The sequence below is a fragment of the Onychostoma macrolepis genome, chromosome 09, assembly GCF_012432095.1.
Source record: "Onychostoma macrolepis isolate SWU-2019 chromosome 09, ASM1243209v1, whole genome shotgun sequence".
Classification (NCBI taxonomy): domain Eukaryota; kingdom Metazoa; phylum Chordata; class Actinopteri; order Cypriniformes; family Cyprinidae; genus Onychostoma; species Onychostoma macrolepis.
In genome coordinates, this window is record NC_081163.1 from 20,781,886 (window position 1) to 20,800,816 (window position 18,931).

Sequence of the window (18,931 nt, forward strand, 5' to 3'; positions counted from 1 at the left end):
TAGTTAAAATAAATTCAATTCTGAGTGCAGGTGATTCTTGGGTGGGGAGGGGGTGTGGTCCATGGGAAACAGTCCTGCCACCACAGCTGGAATAAATCCTAGAGGAAAACACTGCATACATTTAATAAAATTAGAAAAATGCATTTACAAAGGTAAAAAGAAAATGCCCCTGTAAATCACTTTGAGTCAAATGCCACCTCATATTAAGAAGGCTAATTTTTTATGCAAGTTTTTTATTATTGATTAGAAGGTGCTCCTAATTTTTGTTTTTTTAAATTAGGTGGACAAGCGCTCCAAATTACAAGAAGGAAAAAAACTACTCTTAAACTGGGTGTGTGACAGGTATGGCTGTGGAATGGGGTTTGGCTGAGGAAAAAATTTTAGTCAAAATATTTTTTTTTCACTTTAACCCCTGTGTTATGTCCAAGTTATATTGATGTGTTAATGTGAGACAAAATAAGTTTGCAAGAATGAACGCGTGTTAAAATAAACTAGGGCACACACAAGTGGGATTACTAGTTTTAATATGATTTCTGGTACAAAACATGATGGATTCAAATTAAATATTGTAGAACTGTGTTAAAATGCTTTTTTTTTTTAAGTGCAATAAAACATTTTTTTTTCTTCTGGCAAACAGTTTTGTATACATTTACAAAAAGGTTTGGCTACATTTACAAAAAGGCATTACAATGCACACAAATCATCTTAAAATGAAATCCTCTTGTACCTCAAAATATTGGCATTCATCTTACAAAATCAAACTACGAATAATTAAGTTTTAGGATCAACAAGCAAAAATGGGTAATGTATCCCTACTGTATGTAATCATGAAACGGAGATTTGGTGAATGTGAGATTATGTGAAGTGTGTGCTGCTTTTAAATGCTTCAGTTTGACTTGCATAAGCAAAAACGCATTGAAAACTGAATTGTAAATACAATAAAATCTCATGCATATTTTTGTAAAACTCGTGAATGTTTACAAAAAAGACATTACAAAGCTTAAACTGCAAGTATTGGTAAAATAACTATTCCTAAAAAATTTAATTATACTGTAATATGGAGCACGTAACTCTTAATTATAAGAAACTGCAGATTATTGTCATAAATGGGGTCCCAGTGTTTATGTGTTGTTGATGTGTTAATGACTTCCCATTGGCTTCACACAATCCACTGACTGCTTCTGCAACAGCTGAGCCTTTGGCCTCTCCCAATAGTCTGCTTCTCTCTGAGAGGAGAAGCATCCATAAAGTAGTCCCTGACTATTTTTCCAGAGGAGGGGTGCAAATCAAGTGCTTTAAACCTCAACTGCTGCCCAGAGATTTTGGCAGACTTCACACCTGCATTCTGTCCCCTGACTTCGTGCACCGTCAACTTGCAGCTCTGTCCATAAAACACACTCTGTGGTAGCTTGACCTCTTTTTCAGTCCTGAACCTGACGGTCTGAGGGTCAGGGGAAACCTTGGGGTCCCCTAAAGGGCTGTGCGTGGGGCTCCCAGGCCCCTTGTAGAAAAGGCCTTTTCCTTTATGTAAAGGCGTTTGAGTGGGAGTCCGTGAGAATTGTTTTCTGTTGAGCCTTTGTAAGGCCTGCTGATAAGGAGGAGGATTTTTGGGCACTTTAGGCTGTAAACCAGCTTCAATATCAGTGACGTTCCTCTGATGATTTGGTGGAGATGATTTCTCAATGGACAAGCTGTTTGAGTGTTGGTAATCTGCGCCATTTTGAGCAAGCAAATCAAATTGTCCCTTGGCTGGAGAGTCCTGAGGAGAATGAAGGGTCTTACAGTTGGACAGAGAAAATGGACTGTTTGTTGAACTCACAGATGAGTGTGTTGGTGAAGTTACTGGCGATGATACATTGGAGGTTGGTGGAGTTTGTTTTTCTCGCATAAAATTCAGTTGTTGAAAGCTTTGTTCAAAAAACACATTATCATTGACCTCATCAGGTGTCTTAAACTTGTCATATTTTCCACTTTCTAGGGTTACTTCCTGCTCATGAGAAGTCAAAGCAATGGTGGACATGGAGTGCCTGTGTAATGCAAGGGATCGGAGCTGACGCACAGCGGGTGTACAATTTCTGATTTGTGCCAATGTGCTGGAAGACGGCAGGTCGTTTTCTGGACAATCGAGGTCACAATCACTCAGTGACATGAGTGAGTCCATACTACGACTGTCTTTAAGAGGACGAGCCTTAGAAATGTCCTCGGTGTCAGTATTCACCTCATTCTTTAGACTCTCATAACCTGAATCTGACATCTGCTGCAGGGACCCAACTAGAGGCAGGAAGAAAAAAAGAAATATATAGACTGTAAAACATTGAAAACATTGTGAAAGAAATTGTGTGAAAATGTGCCATTGTTACTTTATGAAGTTACATACTGTTGAACTAATCTGAGGTCTTCAGGTCCTTTTAGGAAAAGACAGTGTTGTTATTGTATAAAAAATGTATTAAAATAATTTTTGTTAATTGAAAAAGCTGAAATAAAATATAAATATTAGATGAAAACACAATTTAAATGAATATTCTAAATGTTGCCTTGGCTGCTAACTGAAATTTTAAAAAGTGTAAGCTGAAGTACTAAAATTACTAAAAGTAGAATAACAAGTATAAATATTAACAATAAAATGCAATAAATGAATAACTTTAATTTAAATTTACAAGGGTGATTTTTTTTTTTTCAAGTTGATTGTCATATTTATTCATAGTCGAGCAGTTAAATTAGATAAAGCACATTGTTCAGTCTGACAAAATATTATACAGTGTTGTTTTGTATTGGTGTTTACAATATGTGGTTGTGAATTATGTTTATATTTATAGTAACCTGATCCGCAGTTGCTTCTATTGTCTTCAGTCAAATCCTTTAAGAGGGTTATCATTTCATCCCCAAACAACGCACAGCAGTTGTCAATCAAGACACGCACAAGGTCACACACCTGTGTACAGATTACATTGGAAAATTAAATTTACATTTCCTTTCCTGTCTATTACATTTCCATACCTACTGGCATTTTCATGTTCTTTAGAGAGCAATAACTATAATTACTTCAGCTGATACTCATGCACTCGGCAGATATTATAATAATCTGGTAATAATAAAGCGTGCGTGTGCACTTACCTTTTTGGCGTCTTTTTCATGAGATTGTAGTTTGCGATTCCACAGACAGCTAGGTGCTATACACACAGCCAGGTTAAAAGAGGTCATCTGATTGTGCTCAGCATTGAGCTGTATGTGGTGCAGCATCGCTATCATGTGTCTCAGCAGCAGGAGATTTTCTTTAGGTAAAAGCTGAACAAGCCTGTGAATGTGGGCAGAATCAACTCATCCAAGTTAACTGTCATCATGATTATATAACACATAAAGCTAAAGGAAATTGGCTACTAAACCTAAATCTGCTTAAGGTGTGCAGTAATATCACTGCCTTGATCCATCATTATCAAGGTTTTATCCTTCTTTACTAACTAGCATTACAAAACCTGATAAACTAATCGGAGTGTTACTGGGATTTTACCTCTGAATTTCCTGTAGCAGGTTTCTCTCCGTCATTTGTCCATTTCTTTCACCATCCTGCTCCACTGCTTGAAGCCATTGCTCATAGAGCTCCTCACATAATAGGCTGCCCGGTATATTGCGTAAGAATTCCTACCAATCAAAAACACAGATATGAGAACAGAGAGTCATCATGATACAATTGATGTTTATTTTCTACTTAAACTACCGTTCAATAGTTTAGGATGAAAGTTTTTAGTTTTTTTTTTTTTTTTGGAAAGAATATAAAAATTTTCATTCAGCAAGGATGCATTAAATTAAAAGTGTGACAGTAAAGACATTTATAATGTTACAAAAACAGAATGATTTCTGAAGGGTAATGTGACAATGAAGACTGAAGTAATGACTGCTGAAAATTCAGCTTTGTCGTCACAGGAATAAATTACATTTTAAAATAAATTAAAATATAAATGTGTTATTTCACAATATTACTGTTTTAACTGTATTTTTAATCAAATAAATGCAGCTTTGTTGAGCATATGAAACTTTTTCTTTTAAAAACATTACTGTGAAAATAATATCTATAAATATCTACCTTGAATACTGAAGCGGTAACAAGGACAGGTTCTCCACTCAGTGGCTCTTCATAGTGACCAGAATCCAGTTTTTCCTTAAATTCCCGGCAGGCCTTCACTCCAGCAGAGCGCCGGAATATTCCACGCGTCATGGCCCCCTCACTGCACAAACACTTCAGCATGTCCTTTAAAAAGCAAAAAACAGGTGGTTTTATTGTAATACTGTTATTGTACATGGATGAAATCTTTTTTTATATATATATTAAGTTTATTATAACTTTTTCATAAAGGAATACGAATATTTTAAGGTGTTTTTCGACATTAATAATGCTGAATATTATGCAAAAACGTTATACAGCTTTTCAGTTTCCGTCAATCTTTCTCATTGCCATGAAGTTTGAAAAGTAATACCCTAAAATAATTCCCTAAAAATTGCCTTCAGTACATACCACAATGGGTGATGGCAGGGTATTGTCTTTTATCACATCACTGAGTGGCCGACCAAACAGATGACCAGAAGCCGCTGTAATGGTTTGGCCAGGAGATATGGATTGAACTGTCTGTTGTTCAGAGCTGAAGCTTCGTTTAAAAGCCCAGCTAATTAGAGACATCCTCCTCCTCTTGCTTTTCTGTTCTGCTAGGAGAAATGTGTGCAAAAGAGGCAAACAAGATTAAAAAGAGGCAACTTGTGTACATGTGTTGGGATTGGTGAAATTTGAGAGCCAGAAGAAATGGGTTGGGAAACAGGTTGTTTTCAAGCCAAATCATTTCTATAAAGTATGTATTTGTAGAATATATGGCTTAATATTCAGCCTTATTCAGAAAATAGGCACGTCTCACCTGTGAAGGTGCTGTTTATTTGACTGGGCCTCAGGAAGAACTGACAGTGAGCGTCAATTGGCAAAAGCGCCATCTGGTTGTAGGACGATGTCACTGCCTCTTGCTGCAGCAGGCGAACGTGGCTCATCTTGATGCTGTAAGGAAACTCATGACCTGGTGGTGGAACAAAAGTCCCTTTAAAAAAGCTACTGTGCAGGGAAAGTATCGAATACTAATACCACAGTACTTTGATAATGTGAGAATTACTGATAAGCTCTTACCAATTAAAGGGTATGGAGTTTCATCTTGTTTTGAACACACCCACAACTTGTAATCTTGTATTCCACCCTGTGTACAAAGACAAAAGCAATCAATCAGTTAAATAAAAATAAGTAATAGTATTCATTCATTCATTATAGTTAGTTAGTTAGTAGTTGTTGTTGAGTTTTAACATACCGAAAGACCAAACTGTTGCAGTGCTGTGCTAATGACATCAGAGGTGCAGTCTGTGTTGCTGATAAAAAGAGTCTTTGCCTAGAGAGATATAAGGAGATTCACATTCATTTACACATCAAAGCTACAGTAAACCATTTTATAATCACACACAAAAAAAAAACAATCTAAACATTTTTATAATGAAAACAATCAGTTCTCACATAGGCACAGTTCCCAACATCCTTTGCAAATATCTTGAGTGGAATCATCTTTGGATCATCACTCTTTTTGTCTTCTTGTATACAACTAATTGAAAAGAGGGAGAACAGAAATTTAGGTAAGAGGATTTATTTCTTTACTGTGTTTATTGTAACAGTAGAAGAACTGACCTTTCGATGAGAGACAGCCACCTGTCTTTCTCTTCTGAAGTGCTGTGCACACACACACACACACACACACACAAAATAAATAAATAAAGAAATAAAAATAGGAGGAAATCAATGGGTCCGCTTAGATTGGCTATATATTGTAACTGTGTGTGTGTGTGTGTGTGTGTGTGTGTGTACCTAAAAGTAGCCACACAGTTGTAAGTTGGCCAGCCCATGACGAAGCTCCTCTCTGAAACAGTACTGGCCTCACACACCTCATCCACACAGCTGGCCGTCCACATCTCACTAACACGCACACACTTCTTCTGCTTCACCTGCATTACTGACCTGAAGAAGAAAAAACATCTCAAATTATCCTAAAACCAAATTAATAGAACTATACCATCTTAGCACTTTAGCTTTGTAGCTACCATTCTGAAATTTGACGTCATTATGTTGGATACTTTTATTCTGCAAGGGCACATTAAATTAATTAAAAGTGACAACAAAGACATTTACAACATAATATTTATATTTCACATAAATGTTGAACATTTGAACTTTCTATGCATAGAAATATCCTGCAAAACCTGTATCACAGTTTGCACAAAAATATTAAGCAGCACAACTGTTGTCAGCAACTGATAATAAGAAAGGTTTCTGAGCACCAAACTAACACATTAGAAGGATTTCAAGGGATCATGTGACACTGAAGACTGCAGTAATTGACTGCTGAAAATTCATCTTTGCCATCACAGGAATAAATTACTTACCTTTAAATATATTAAAATAGGAAACAGTTAGTTTGAATTGTATTCATATTTCAGCTGTATAATTTTACTGATCCAATAAATGCAGCCTTGTTGAGCATATGAGACTTTTTTTTTCAAAAACATTAAAACATCTCTGAATGTTTGTGCATTTTATCATTTGGATGACTTTTATGCATTTTAATTCTCCTCAGTGCATTTCCATACTTGGCCTTGGTGATGATGAGAAGATCATTGAAGAGGATGAGTACTCTCTCCTGGGTCTGAAGGCCTGTCTGCAGCTCCACATTGCCTTGGCAAATGAGCTTCCTGGTTGGGCTGAGCAGAGACTGGATCAGGGCAAAAATGTCCTGGCTAACCTGAGATACACAATCCCTGACACACACATGAGAGAAAAAGAGACAGTACTTGAGAGAACAACAAAACATATACAAAATACACAATTTACCCTAGGCATCTTCCCTTAAATGTTTGCAACTTTGCATATGAAAACACGTCCAATTCATCAGTCAGTCTGTAATTAATCAAAGCTTCTGACTTGAGCGCTCTTTCACGTGCTTCATTGATAAATTAGCGCCAGTGTTACAGCTGAACATCAGACAAATTTCAGAAAGTACACATATTCTTCAGTCAGCCTGTCTGACAGCAGACAACTTTGTTTCTCTGTGTCACTCTTTCACGCACTCAAACATGTGCAGATGCTGGTGGTGAGACCACACACAGGCTGGTTCTGCAGAATCTCTTCATTCTCTCCTTTCAGTGACATGCAAATATATTCAGAAGCATCTTGCATGCACACGAGCACTGGCTGTGACATTGTGCCAGAAGTGGGAAACAAACAAAGTCTCATTGAGACTGTAAAATAATCTAATGGCCATGCAGTCTGATATATATGTTTACAGAGTGCATCATTACATACACACAGATTTAGTTTTCAAAAATCATACCTGGCGACAGGTTTTGACTTTGCAAGGGCTTTGCTGAGAATAACAGAGGGTGCCGACTGTCTGCGCTGAGAGAAAGACTTCTAGAGAAAAAATAACAGAGAGAGTAATGTAATATAATAAAAGAGAATAAGAGATCATCAGCATCACATAAAAACACACAGGTGATCACAGCCATGCTGATATTTGGTTTGACAGCACAATTATCATTTATCAGTTACGATTACAATTATCATTTGTTGATTATAAATTTATAACATTTTGAGAATCAAAAAGCTTCAAAAATGTAAAACAAAATATGGCCATTTGTTTATTTGTTCAGTTTTATATTGGAAGAAGTTATATTGTGTATATTTACATGTGTTGATGATATTCCGTTTGTTTTAATACCTTTACCCTTTTCAGTTATTTTGTAAATTGATTAATTTACTTTTATTGTTTTTAATTTTTATTTTACATTTAAGGTTATATGGTTATGGTTGATGTTATTGCATTTGTTTAATAGTTTTTAAATAGTCCTCCTTTAAATAGTTTTTCAGTTTTTTTCTAGATTAACTAATTTATTTTTTATTGTTTTTAATGCTTCTATAAAAGTTATGTTTTTTTTATTACGATTTGATAACGATTTGATTCTCAAAATGTTATAAATTTATAATCAACAAATGATAATTGTAATCGTAACTGATAAATGATAATTGTGCTGTCAAACCATTGTTATTGTTTTTAAAGTTTTTTTTTTTTTATCATTTTGCCTTTATTTTGATAGGATAAGGATAGACAGGAAGCACTGAGAGAGGAGAACAGGACAGGTAAGGACTCAAACTTGGGTCACCAGAGGTACTGCTGCACAGTATTGGAGCGCTACCCACAAGGCTATGGCTTTGGTATTAAACATATTTTAAAATATTATTTATATTATTATTTTATTCTATTATTATGATGATGATGATTTTGTTGCCAACTTAATTTATGAGGTTTAAAGTGTTGGCTGCATCAACACAGCAAAATCACAGTACAGCTGTGTGTATAAATGATTCAGTACTCTCTTATATTGATACAGAGTTGTGCTGTCCTTATCTGAGCTATTTTTATGTGCCTTTTTCAACATTGCACTCATTTTATTTACACTTTCTACTCTAGATTATTTTATTTCACTAATCTCCTTTTGCTTTTATTTGAATTTGAAATCTACTTTTTAATTATTTCATGGAATTTGTTTTATTAATCTTCATAATGGAGCTTTGAATGATGACGCTATAAACCCTAGAAAATCATAGCTGTGCCTCAGACATGCTGTTTTTCTGTTGAATCTGGTAAAACTATGTAAAGCCAGTGCCATTATGCTTAATGGAAGAAAAAGCATGGCATGTTAACTATTGTTATGAAAATGGAATGAAATTAGTTACTTTTATTGGTATAGATTCTTGTGCTGTGTACCAGCATTGAGCACTTGTTTATATTCCGTTACTTACGTTGGAGTGCTGGTAATCCCCACAACTTTTGGTTCGGCTTCTCTTCTGCCATCCTGCCCCATATAGTGGTCCCATGGTTAAAATCCAGGTAAAAAGACTGTGTAGGTGATTTAGAGGACTGATCAGATCAATGCTTCCATATCATCATCTGCCTCTGGGTAATCGTCCCTTTGCTGCTCTCCTTCTGTTTTGTTTCAGTGTGGTAGAAATACTGAATCCAGGGGTGTGTTCAGTTATCCTGTCCTCCTCGCAAGCTCCGCACTTTGATTGTCCACACTTTGAACAATGTGTTTGTCTTTCCTCTCTGAGAGATGGAAGATTATGTCTGTGTCTCTGAGCAGCAGGGGGAGGATTTAGGAGGCGGGATTTCGGTACATAATGGGATATGGTCTGTGTGTATACAACATATGGCTAGTTTTGACAGAGGAGAGAATGTTTATACCTTCTAAAACAACTTTCTTTAATTATATCTGTTTGTCTTTGGAAATAAGACATTTTGACAAATATTTCGAGAAGAATCTATTTAGGATTAGCTATAATAATTCCTTAGGCCAGTTTATCTTCATACCCTGCCCCCTCCTTACTGGGATGAGTAAATGGTCAGACAAGCTTAAGCCTCTTTTCTCACCAGATAGCCAGTTTGATTGACGGTTGCTCAAACTATAATCATACTTTCTAACTGTACTCTATCAGATTGTCCATTTTGTATGCTGATTTTGTCCAGCCACAGTTCATATAGCTGCATTTAGCAAATCTGTCTTTTGCACAAAAAGAAAAATAAACGTAAAATGTCAAAATCAAGAAACTACTATTGTGCTGACCTTCTAATAAAATAAACCACAACCCTCTGAACTATGGAGTCAAAAATGCAGTAACTATGCAAACAACAAAACTGAGATCATATATATATATATACTGAGATTATATACATTTTCAGAGTTCAGTTTCAAAATCTGAGAATTTTGAGTCTGTCACCCTCACCTACTTGATAAAGAAATGTGTATTTTGACCATTTAAAATTTTAGATTGTTAGAAATTAGTACATTAAAGGCCACAGATCTAATCTACAAAATTAGATTAAAGAGCAACATTAACATTAAGGGGTTAAAGTCCTATTCTCTAGTATCATTGTTTTGAAAAGTTCCCTTCCTGTCGGTGCCAGTCGTCCACATTTATCATCAAACCATTCTTTTGATATCAGCAGACATATGTAATGTATTTCAATAATCCCTAGAATGCATAAAGTAAATATGTAATCAGGCAGAAAGAACAAAGAAAAAGAGGGAGTTGTCAGGAATGAATGTATACAAAGATAAAGAAGAGATGGGAATGTAGAGAATTTCATATGCCTATCTGTTAGTATAATAAAAGGGTAGGTCTAGGTTAAAAGGTGTTCCTACTTGTATGTGTCAGGTTGTACTGTGACTGTTTTGTTGCAATTTACCACTATAACATTCCCTAACGTACAGTATCATTTTGAATGTGACAAATGTAAGTCGAGTACACAAAGAATGCAACACAATGTTATCTTCCAAAACTGGAGAGCACGTATCCAGTAACAGCTAATATAATATTGATGCAATATATACAGTGCATATAATATTTATTGTGCTTGTTTACACACACACACACACACACACACACACACACACATTTAAACATTTCCAATAGCTGATTGTGGGTTTTATCACTGATATGCTGGCTGTTATTGTCAATTTATACTATTTTACTTAATCTATGTTGAATTTTGCAGAGTTGTAAAATAGTTGAAAACTCCTAATAAATAGCAATTGTTAGAGTACAGATACACCAGTAATAAGCACAGAAGCACAAAAACTTTGAATCTTTATTCATTTAGAATAAAGTTTGAATTGTAATTTGTCAGTAATTTCGAGGTGATATGGCTCAATCTAAAATTAAAGTAAAAAATTCTATGAGTCTAACAATAACACAAATAGCGATAACAAAAAATATTCTATTGACACGAAAAGGCGAACATCTCAATTAAAAAAGGGAACTTCTGATTGGACTATAGCACGAAGCCAGTAATACGAATAAAGAGGGCTCTGATTGGACAAAAAACCCAGCCATGACAAATTCTGATTGGACGATTGGCAGTCGAGCTCATTAGTTAATGAAACAGGTCGCACAGACTGTAGTTTTGTGGAAAATGTCGGAGACGGCGGTTGCTTGCAATATCTGTGGCTCATCTTACACATTACCTGGTAACAAACAACAAAACTTAAACTGTATGATAATACAATAGTGTATTTTAAGTTTACACGTTTTTGTTCTATCTAATCCTGCTCGAGCACGTTTGACAACACGTGACTGAATGTTCCAGAAAAGCGTTCGTGCCATGGTATAGAAAAGCTAATGTTAATATTGTTCGTTGTATTAATCTACTGCATTGTTTTTCTTCCTCCAGAAGATGAAGTTGGGGGGAATCTTCCTCATGTGTTGTTGTGCAGTCATATTTTCTGCAGCACATGCCTGCGCGCGCTCAAGTCCCCGCAAAACGTCATCACGTGTCCCGAATGTCAGGTGATTTATGAGTAATTTACTTAGCAATTTTGTTGCTAAATTTAGCAACTTTTCAGACTACCCCTGCTACTTTGTCTTCCAAAAGCACCTAGCAACAAATTTAGCTATTTTTAACATTTATTTGGCAACATTTAGTTAATCTTGACAACTCAAACGATAAAAAGGCGCAATTTCCATCTAAATTACACAAAAAGAGGAAACCAAAGATACCTAGCAATAAACACATTGCGTGAATTAAAGTAGCTGCTATTTGCAGTTGTTGAATTTTAATGATGATAATTTAATAACTGAATAATTGTTCATTTATGATACACTTCGTGAGTAGCTTTTGTTGCAATTGTTAATCAGTTAGTACACTGTAAGAAAAATATCTAGATAAATGTAAAAGGTACTAGTAATTCAAATCAAGTTTATTTGTGTAGCACTTTTCAGGATAAAAATAGCAAAGCAGCTTTTAATTTTCCAGGACATTATCTGTTATCCATTTTCCATTATCTGTTGTAACCCTTTAACCCCAAAATACAGTGTGTAATTTAAAATGCAGGTAAGAAAAAAAAGAGAATATTTACGGAAAATTCCTTCTACTACAATCATAGTAGATTGTGCCCTACTTTTACAGGCTTTTATTGGAGTCTAACTTACTAACTAACTAACTACTAATAGGCTACACTGCTTAAAACTATAATTGTTCAGAATGTGACGTTTTACTTGCTAAAAAAAAAAAACTTAAATGGTAATCGTTCAAAAACGTTAAATTTAATCGTTCAAAAGTATTAAATAATTCAATGTTTTTAAAATTAGTTGTTTATATTGATATTATACATTTATATTATTTTACGAACAAATCTAAATTAACCTATATAAAATACATTTTTTGTTGAGATTTGATGCAATGAAACAATTTTCATTATGATTGCGTGATGTCATTGTCACCTTAATCAGTAGATTATCAGTGAATAAAGAGTTCAGTTTGTTCCTTTTCCAAAGTTATCGTATGACTGCAGAAGACTTGCATTTTGCGTCATACGGACCACTTGATGCTTTAAGAAACCTACCTGCAAAGCTACAGTACTGTTAAAAGTTTTAGGCACTTGTGTAAAAATGCTGTAAAATGAGGATGCTGTCAAAAATAATGTCATTAAATAGATTTTCTTTATCAATTAAATTCTGTTAACTAAATTAAATCAACATTTGGTGTGACCATCCTAAAGCAGCTTTTGCTCTAAGTGCACCTGCGCATAGTTTTTTCAGGTAGGCTTCTTAAAGCATCTTGGAGACGTTGCCACAGTTCTTCTGGATTGTCTCAGAGTCTGGAGTCTGTCTGTTTGTTCAGTCTCTTCGTGTCATTCCAGACAGACTGGATGATGATCAGATCAGATCTCTGTGTGGAGCACTGGCTGTTGTCAGACTCACTGGACTATTACAATTAATGGCAAAATGAATGTTTGGAAATGTAAACCGTAGGGATGCTCCGATCAGGATTTTTGCAGCCGATACCGAGTATCGATTTCTTGTCATTGTGATCGGCTGATACCGATGCCGGTTCTGATGCTTCAAGCTTTATATAACATATGTAATAATGCTATATAAATAATCACAAAAATTATTCCTTATACAGTGAACATTTTAATATTCATTTAAAATGGTGTTAATGCATAACATGTGATATATCCTCTAGTATTTTTATCTAAAGCCAAACGCGCTTTATTCAACCGTGCCCTTTCTCTCTCTCTCCGGACGCGCGCCTGCGCCAAGTTTAAGAGTTGCGATGAAGCGGTTATTCTAACAACAACAAACACGGTGAGCAGCAAAAAATTATAGATTACTTTCACTAAAACACAGCAGAAAACAACAATGCTGCAAATAGTTATTTTTCTTTCTATCTATACTTATCTATCTATAACCTGTGACTCTGAGTATTCAAACCAGATGTGACCAGATGTTTCTGATCTACATTTAGCGTTATTAATCTGTAGGCTAAGAACACTTAAATTTTATATATATATATATATTTATATATTATTCTAAAATTTTTTTGTTGTTGTTAGATGGCTAGGTTGAAATTTAAACTTTGAGACTGTTATCTCTATCTTTTCTGCTCAAGATGAGGACGTTTTGATTATCCATTAGAGCTGCACGATTCTGGATAAACTGAGAATCACGATTTTTTTTGTCTCGAATTGAGATCACGATTCTCCCATGATTCTGAACTAAACAAAATAATGTGTGACAAAATATTATTGCTGCAGTCTATTTAAAAGTGTTTAATTAATTTGAATGAATTACTAAACAGGTTTATTTTATTTGTGTATATATATATATATATATATATATATATATATATATATATATATATATATATATATATATATATATATATATATATATATATATATATATATATATATATATATATATATATATATATATATATATATATATATATACACTTATATTAAATACACCAATTTTTAACATTAAAATTTAGAAAAATGGTTTGAATGAATGATTCATTGACTCACTCATAAATACTTCTTGTTTTATTTATTAATGGATTAATCAGCGTTTTTTGAACACATCTCTTGAATGAAAGATTCAATGACAAATATATTTTTAACAGTCACTAGGTGGCAAAACAATGCAATCGACACATTATTTGAAGTGCCAGTTACTTTCAAAAGGGGATTAACTCTATTTTCATCGCTACCATAGACATCAATGTACTACGTTTACATGCGCACGAATAATGTTATTCGCATTGATGTTTACATGTCAAGAGCAAAGCTCTTCACTCCCGTTTACATGCAATTTCCATTATTCTTATTCGCGAGTTGCACTTTTTTTTTTTTTTTTTTTAACTGTCTCACGTACCCCACTGCACAGCACAAATGATGGACTCGGAAAGAGCAGGTGTGTTACTGGCCGCTGTTTTAATTTAAGTCTAATGCAACATACTTTTGTTTGGTTGTATTCCATGCTTTGGCACCATAGAAATGTGACGGCAATTCGTTTGCTTATGCTGCCGTCGTGTTCTGCTCGCCGTTTCTGGATGAGGGTAAGGAACAGAGACTGGTGGCAGCGAGTTGTGTTTTCCCGAGAAATGCAATGCTTTCTTCCGCGCCATCGTTTCTAATCTGCGTATTATTACAGGTGTCGCGTCATTCATGTCACGAGCGCATGCGCACTTTGGTCAGAGCGCAATAGGCTACTCCGATTAAGGTGTTTACATGCCTGTACATTTTGATTAAAATCGGTGTACGCCACCTATGTTAATACGATTATGCTTGCTCCGATTATGAGCTTAATCGCATTATTTAAATCAAAGTATTACGTTTACGTGAGAAAGTTTAAATCGCAATATTGCCAAAATCTCATCGCATTTAAGAGCGTGCATGTAAACGCTAATGTTTATATATGAACTGCAAACTTTCATCCCAGTATTTCTGTGATAATATGAATGACTATAAGACAGAAATAATACTGTGCAGTTGAAAAGACTGTTTGTGAAGCTGTTTCTTACCCAAACATGTTAAATGTCTGCTCTCTGTTTCAGTGGCAGCGCAAACGCAGATTTGTATGTTAACGTTGTAGGAGTTTTTTTTTTTTTTCTCAAAGGTTGAAGACACGGGCGAATCGTTGTCGTTTAAAAATGAGATCGTGTGGGTGTTTGAATCGAGATCGCGATCTTTTAACGATTAATCGTGCAGCTCTATTATCCCTGTTATGTATGCTAGAGAGAGGACAAAATAAATGGAAACATTTAAACTTCAACATGAAGTCTAATATAACTCATAAGGTTTAATACTGTCCAATAAGACTGAAGAGGAAAAAGAACTAGAACCATTTAAACTAGGGGTGTGCAACATTTCGATTTTTGATCGTGGACGATAAAAATGTCTCCAAGATCTGCTTTTGAAGAAATATCGTGGTTTTGCTACAGCGCACATTCTATCAACATTCTATTACAGTTCTGGTGCCACCGTATCAATATACTGTACAACGCCGCATACATTCACATCAGTGTTAACTCAATGGTAGAGTTACTCACGGGACACTGCACTTATTTGCAATCTCAAAAGTACATTATTTGCGTGTTTTTTAAAAGCCTTGCCGGTTAAACGTTTCATTCACGTGCTGGTCTGACATGCGCTTTTTCTGAGCCCCTACACCTGAAGCGCGCACTAAAAAGCCTGTCTAACAGCGCCTGATTACTGAACCAAGTTATCTTTTGGGCTAATACTGTCAAGACACACAAGGTTTATGTATAGACTTAGTTGGTTATGTCTAAAATGAAGGTAAACAGTTCAGACAAATAGATGCGTGCTTGAATATTAGATGCGTGCAGGTGTTAAAGGGAACTAAACATGCTGCCGACTGTCATTAAAAGGGATAGTTCACCCTAAAATTTAATTTCTGTCATTTATTTACTCTCACATGTTGTTCCAAACCTGTATTAATTTCTTTCTTGTGCTGAACACAAAAGAAGATATTTTGAAGAATGGGTTACCAAACAGTTGCTGGTCCACACTGAATTTGATAGAAGGAAAAAAATACTATGGTAGTCACTGTGGACCAGCAATTGTTTGGTTACCCACATTCTTCAAAATAGTGTGATCGGTACGTGAGATCAGCCAAATGTATGAGTACCAATCGAGTCATAAAATGTGATTATCGGCCGATCGATCGGAGCATCCCTAGTAAACCGTTGTTTCCTACTGACACACTACAGCAAAAGATGGAAATAACGGACTTAAAACCATTTTTTAGCTGGTGAAAATACTAGTGTTCTAATAATTTTAGCCACCACTGTATACACTTTTATTAAATATAATAATGAAATTAATTTTCTGCCATGTGACAGTAGCCGCTTTCCACTGTCGGGCCAGTGCTTTAAACGGGCCGGGCAGGGCTGATAGCCTCGGACCTGTAGCACTGAGCCCAAAATCAAGATGGGTTTCCACCGTCGGGCCAAAAGCTCCGCTGCGCTTCACTAAAACCTGCCCTTTACACGCCTCTCAGGAACAACGTCACGCTACCCCATCATTTCACCAACAAAAAGATGATTTATCAGAAAATTAATCAGAAATAAGTCGCACACTGGAACTAGCGCAATCACAAAACGAAAATGATAAAAGCGGCCTTTGTTTGCATGTTTTGTTAAATCCAAAAGCATCAATGTTTTACAATAATAAGTGATGCATTGATCATAATGAATTAATCAGGACTGAAAATTATAGTCACACAGAAATAAAGCGGTATGAACCCCTATTTCACAAAAGAAAGAGGACACACAGCCTACTTTCAGTCGAGTCTGTTTCTCTTTATTTGTAGGCTAAGTTAGTCATAGTATACGTCACATTTAGAAAGAATGATCATTTCTGTATTTTTATTTTATTTTTTTTTCATCAAAAATACGACCTGAGTAGCAGATGGAGCTCCTGAACAAAAAACATTATGAAATTGTTTTTTGACATACGCGGAGCTAAAGTCTCGAGATGATAAAATGTTACTAAATAAATACATGATTGTGATAGCCTGAATGAGAAGCTGACATCTTATTTCTTTAAGTAGTCTTTTTTTACCATGTTTACTATGGTAATGGCTAGCGTGCATAGTTTTTTGCATCACTTATACGTATTTCTGCCTTGTATGGTGATCATAATCCACATCGGATCTCAAACAGAAGTTATTTCAAACACTTGCTGCTGTTTGAAAGTGAGTTTTGAGCTAAAATTATTTTAAAACTCTTTAATGCTGGTGTTATTACTGTTAAATATATGAAATGATCCGCGGCGCTCTCCAGACGCAGAGAAACTCCGCCTTTATTCATAACCACTCTTCTAGCCCCAGCTGGCCCGCTTTTAGCCCGACAGTGGAAACGCGGCTAGCGTTTTCAAGGTGCTGTCTTTCAGTGGTTGAAACACTCATTGAGTGATTACATGAGACTAACACTCTCTTACTATATTTAGTAAGTTGTAGTATATCATTTAACGTGGATCGGACATTCATTCAATGTTTATTTGATGCTAATTAGAATGCACTCCTGCTTCGCTTGAACTTGAGGCAAAGCGGGAGCACGCATGAACCATCACGCCACTAAAGAGTGCAAACGGAATTTATCGTTTTAAATTCTTAATGAATAAATCTTTGTTTCCTATTATCAAAAGTGACCTGCTCTGTCTTGTCTATCAGCTCGTTGTCTTTGTCCTCTCTGCGATATTTTTCACTCCGTAAGAAAACATGTGGCATGAGATCGCGTAGAAGCTGGAAATGGACGAGATGAAGTGCGATGCAGAACACCAAACGTGTCGTATCCTTGAGTTCGAGGCTAAAATAAATGCTTTTTTCAGTACAATTAAACAAAGAGAATGAAATGGTAGCATATTAATTATTGGGGTGGCACCCAGGGTGGCCGATCAGATGTCAGGGGTCCAGTGTCACCCTGGATACACCTCTGACTTCGCCACTGATATTTATATACTGCAATATAAACAATATTGTCACAGCAATAAACTGTATATCCTCATCATACCAAATATCCCTAATTTTAATATGACAAGTCAGTTTTGATGACTTTACCTTTTTTTTAATATTTACAGTTATTATAATGTAATTTTATTAGCAACATTTCAGTCAGTTGACTAATAAAATTTCATAAGTTTGAGTAGTGTTTGGGATTTTTACAATGTTTGTACTTTTTGGAGTTCATAGTAGACTTATCCGTTGCAGGTAAAGATGTGGGTGTGTGAGACTGTATTTTTTTTACATTTAAAATGGTACTAATAAAAAATGTGTTAGCAAGCGCTTTTTTTTTTTTTTTTCCAATTTGTAAGCAGTACAAAAGGCCTTTTGAAATGACCAATAAAGTCTGTAAGAAGCTTCCTCGTCCCCCATTTTGTTAGTCTCCATTTTTGTACAAGTAAGGGACTTACTTATTTTGTTTTTACAAGAAACCACTGAAATTAGCCTCACAGGAGCAGATTCCCCAATTTCAAGCACTGGTTTGTAGTCCTGTTGATCTTTATTAACCTCTCCTGTGAAGTGGGATTATTCAGATTGGTGATGATGATGATGATGATTTTGTTTGTTTTTTAATATAGATGGACACCAGAATTGAGGAAGAAGTTGATGGTTTGGAGGTGGACAGCAGAATCATTGGCCTCATCTATACAGCACGGATGAACACAAAGAAAGGGTATTCAGCAACATGCAGTTTTAGTCTTAAACAAGTATATTTTTAAACATTAGACTCTAGAACCGTTTTTTAATGAAACATTGTTCAATAAGTTAAAATTGGAAAATAAGGGTTACTGTCAGCAGGCACTCTGGAGACAGGTGTAAATCTCAAAGGTTTAAGAGCCCACCGTCATCGGCAGCCGTCCACACACAGGAGAATATTGAAGGGGTACAGACACTTTCTACTTGTATGACTCTGAACTGTTATCTAGTATCATCTTTTCTTTAAGATCAGATTCCCTTAATATTCTCAGAACAAGATAAGAGCTCAGTAATGAAAGT

General features: G+C 35.4%; 2 protein-coding genes across 6 annotated transcripts in view; one reads left to right on the forward strand and one right to left on the reverse strand.

Annotated features, from left to right (window-relative positions):
* Window positions 1-474: 474 nt before the first annotated feature.
* arhgap20 (Rho GTPase activating protein 20) lies at window positions 475-14,998 on the reverse strand. The gene is made up of 16 exons (XM_058787634.1): window positions 14,934-14,998; window positions 8,870-8,966; window positions 7,401-7,480; window positions 6,661-6,828; window positions 5,882-6,031; window positions 5,705-5,746; window positions 5,537-5,621; window positions 5,337-5,414; window positions 5,162-5,228; window positions 4,902-5,054; window positions 4,511-4,695; window positions 4,082-4,246; window positions 3,509-3,639; window positions 3,115-3,295; window positions 2,821-2,932; window positions 475-2,271 (listed from the first exon to the last, which is right to left on the reverse strand). Exons 1-16 carry the CDS (start codon window positions 14,939-14,941, stop codon window positions 1,160-1,162), a joined length of 2,814 nt encoding a protein of 937 aa, XP_058643617.1. The 5' UTR covers window positions 14,942-14,998; the 3' UTR covers window positions 475-1,159.
* rnf17 (ring finger protein 17) overlaps window positions 10,959-18,931 on the forward strand; it is a 28,440-nt gene continuing 20,467 nt past the window's right edge. For 3 of the 5 annotated variants that reach the window (XM_058787629.1, XM_058787633.1, XM_058787632.1), the window contains exons 1-4: window positions 10,959-11,094; window positions 11,298-11,413; window positions 18,514-18,608; window positions 18,719-18,818. In XM_058787629.1, the coding sequence (XP_058643612.1) occupies window positions 11,004-11,094; window positions 11,298-11,413; window positions 18,514-18,608; window positions 18,719-18,818 (402 nt within the window). In that variant the 5' untranslated portion in view covers window positions 10,959-11,003. The remainder of the gene's footprint in view (window positions 11,095-11,297; window positions 11,414-18,513; window positions 18,609-18,718; window positions 18,819-18,931) is intronic. The other 2 variants (XM_058787630.1, XM_058787631.1) reach the window with 2 other exon arrangements.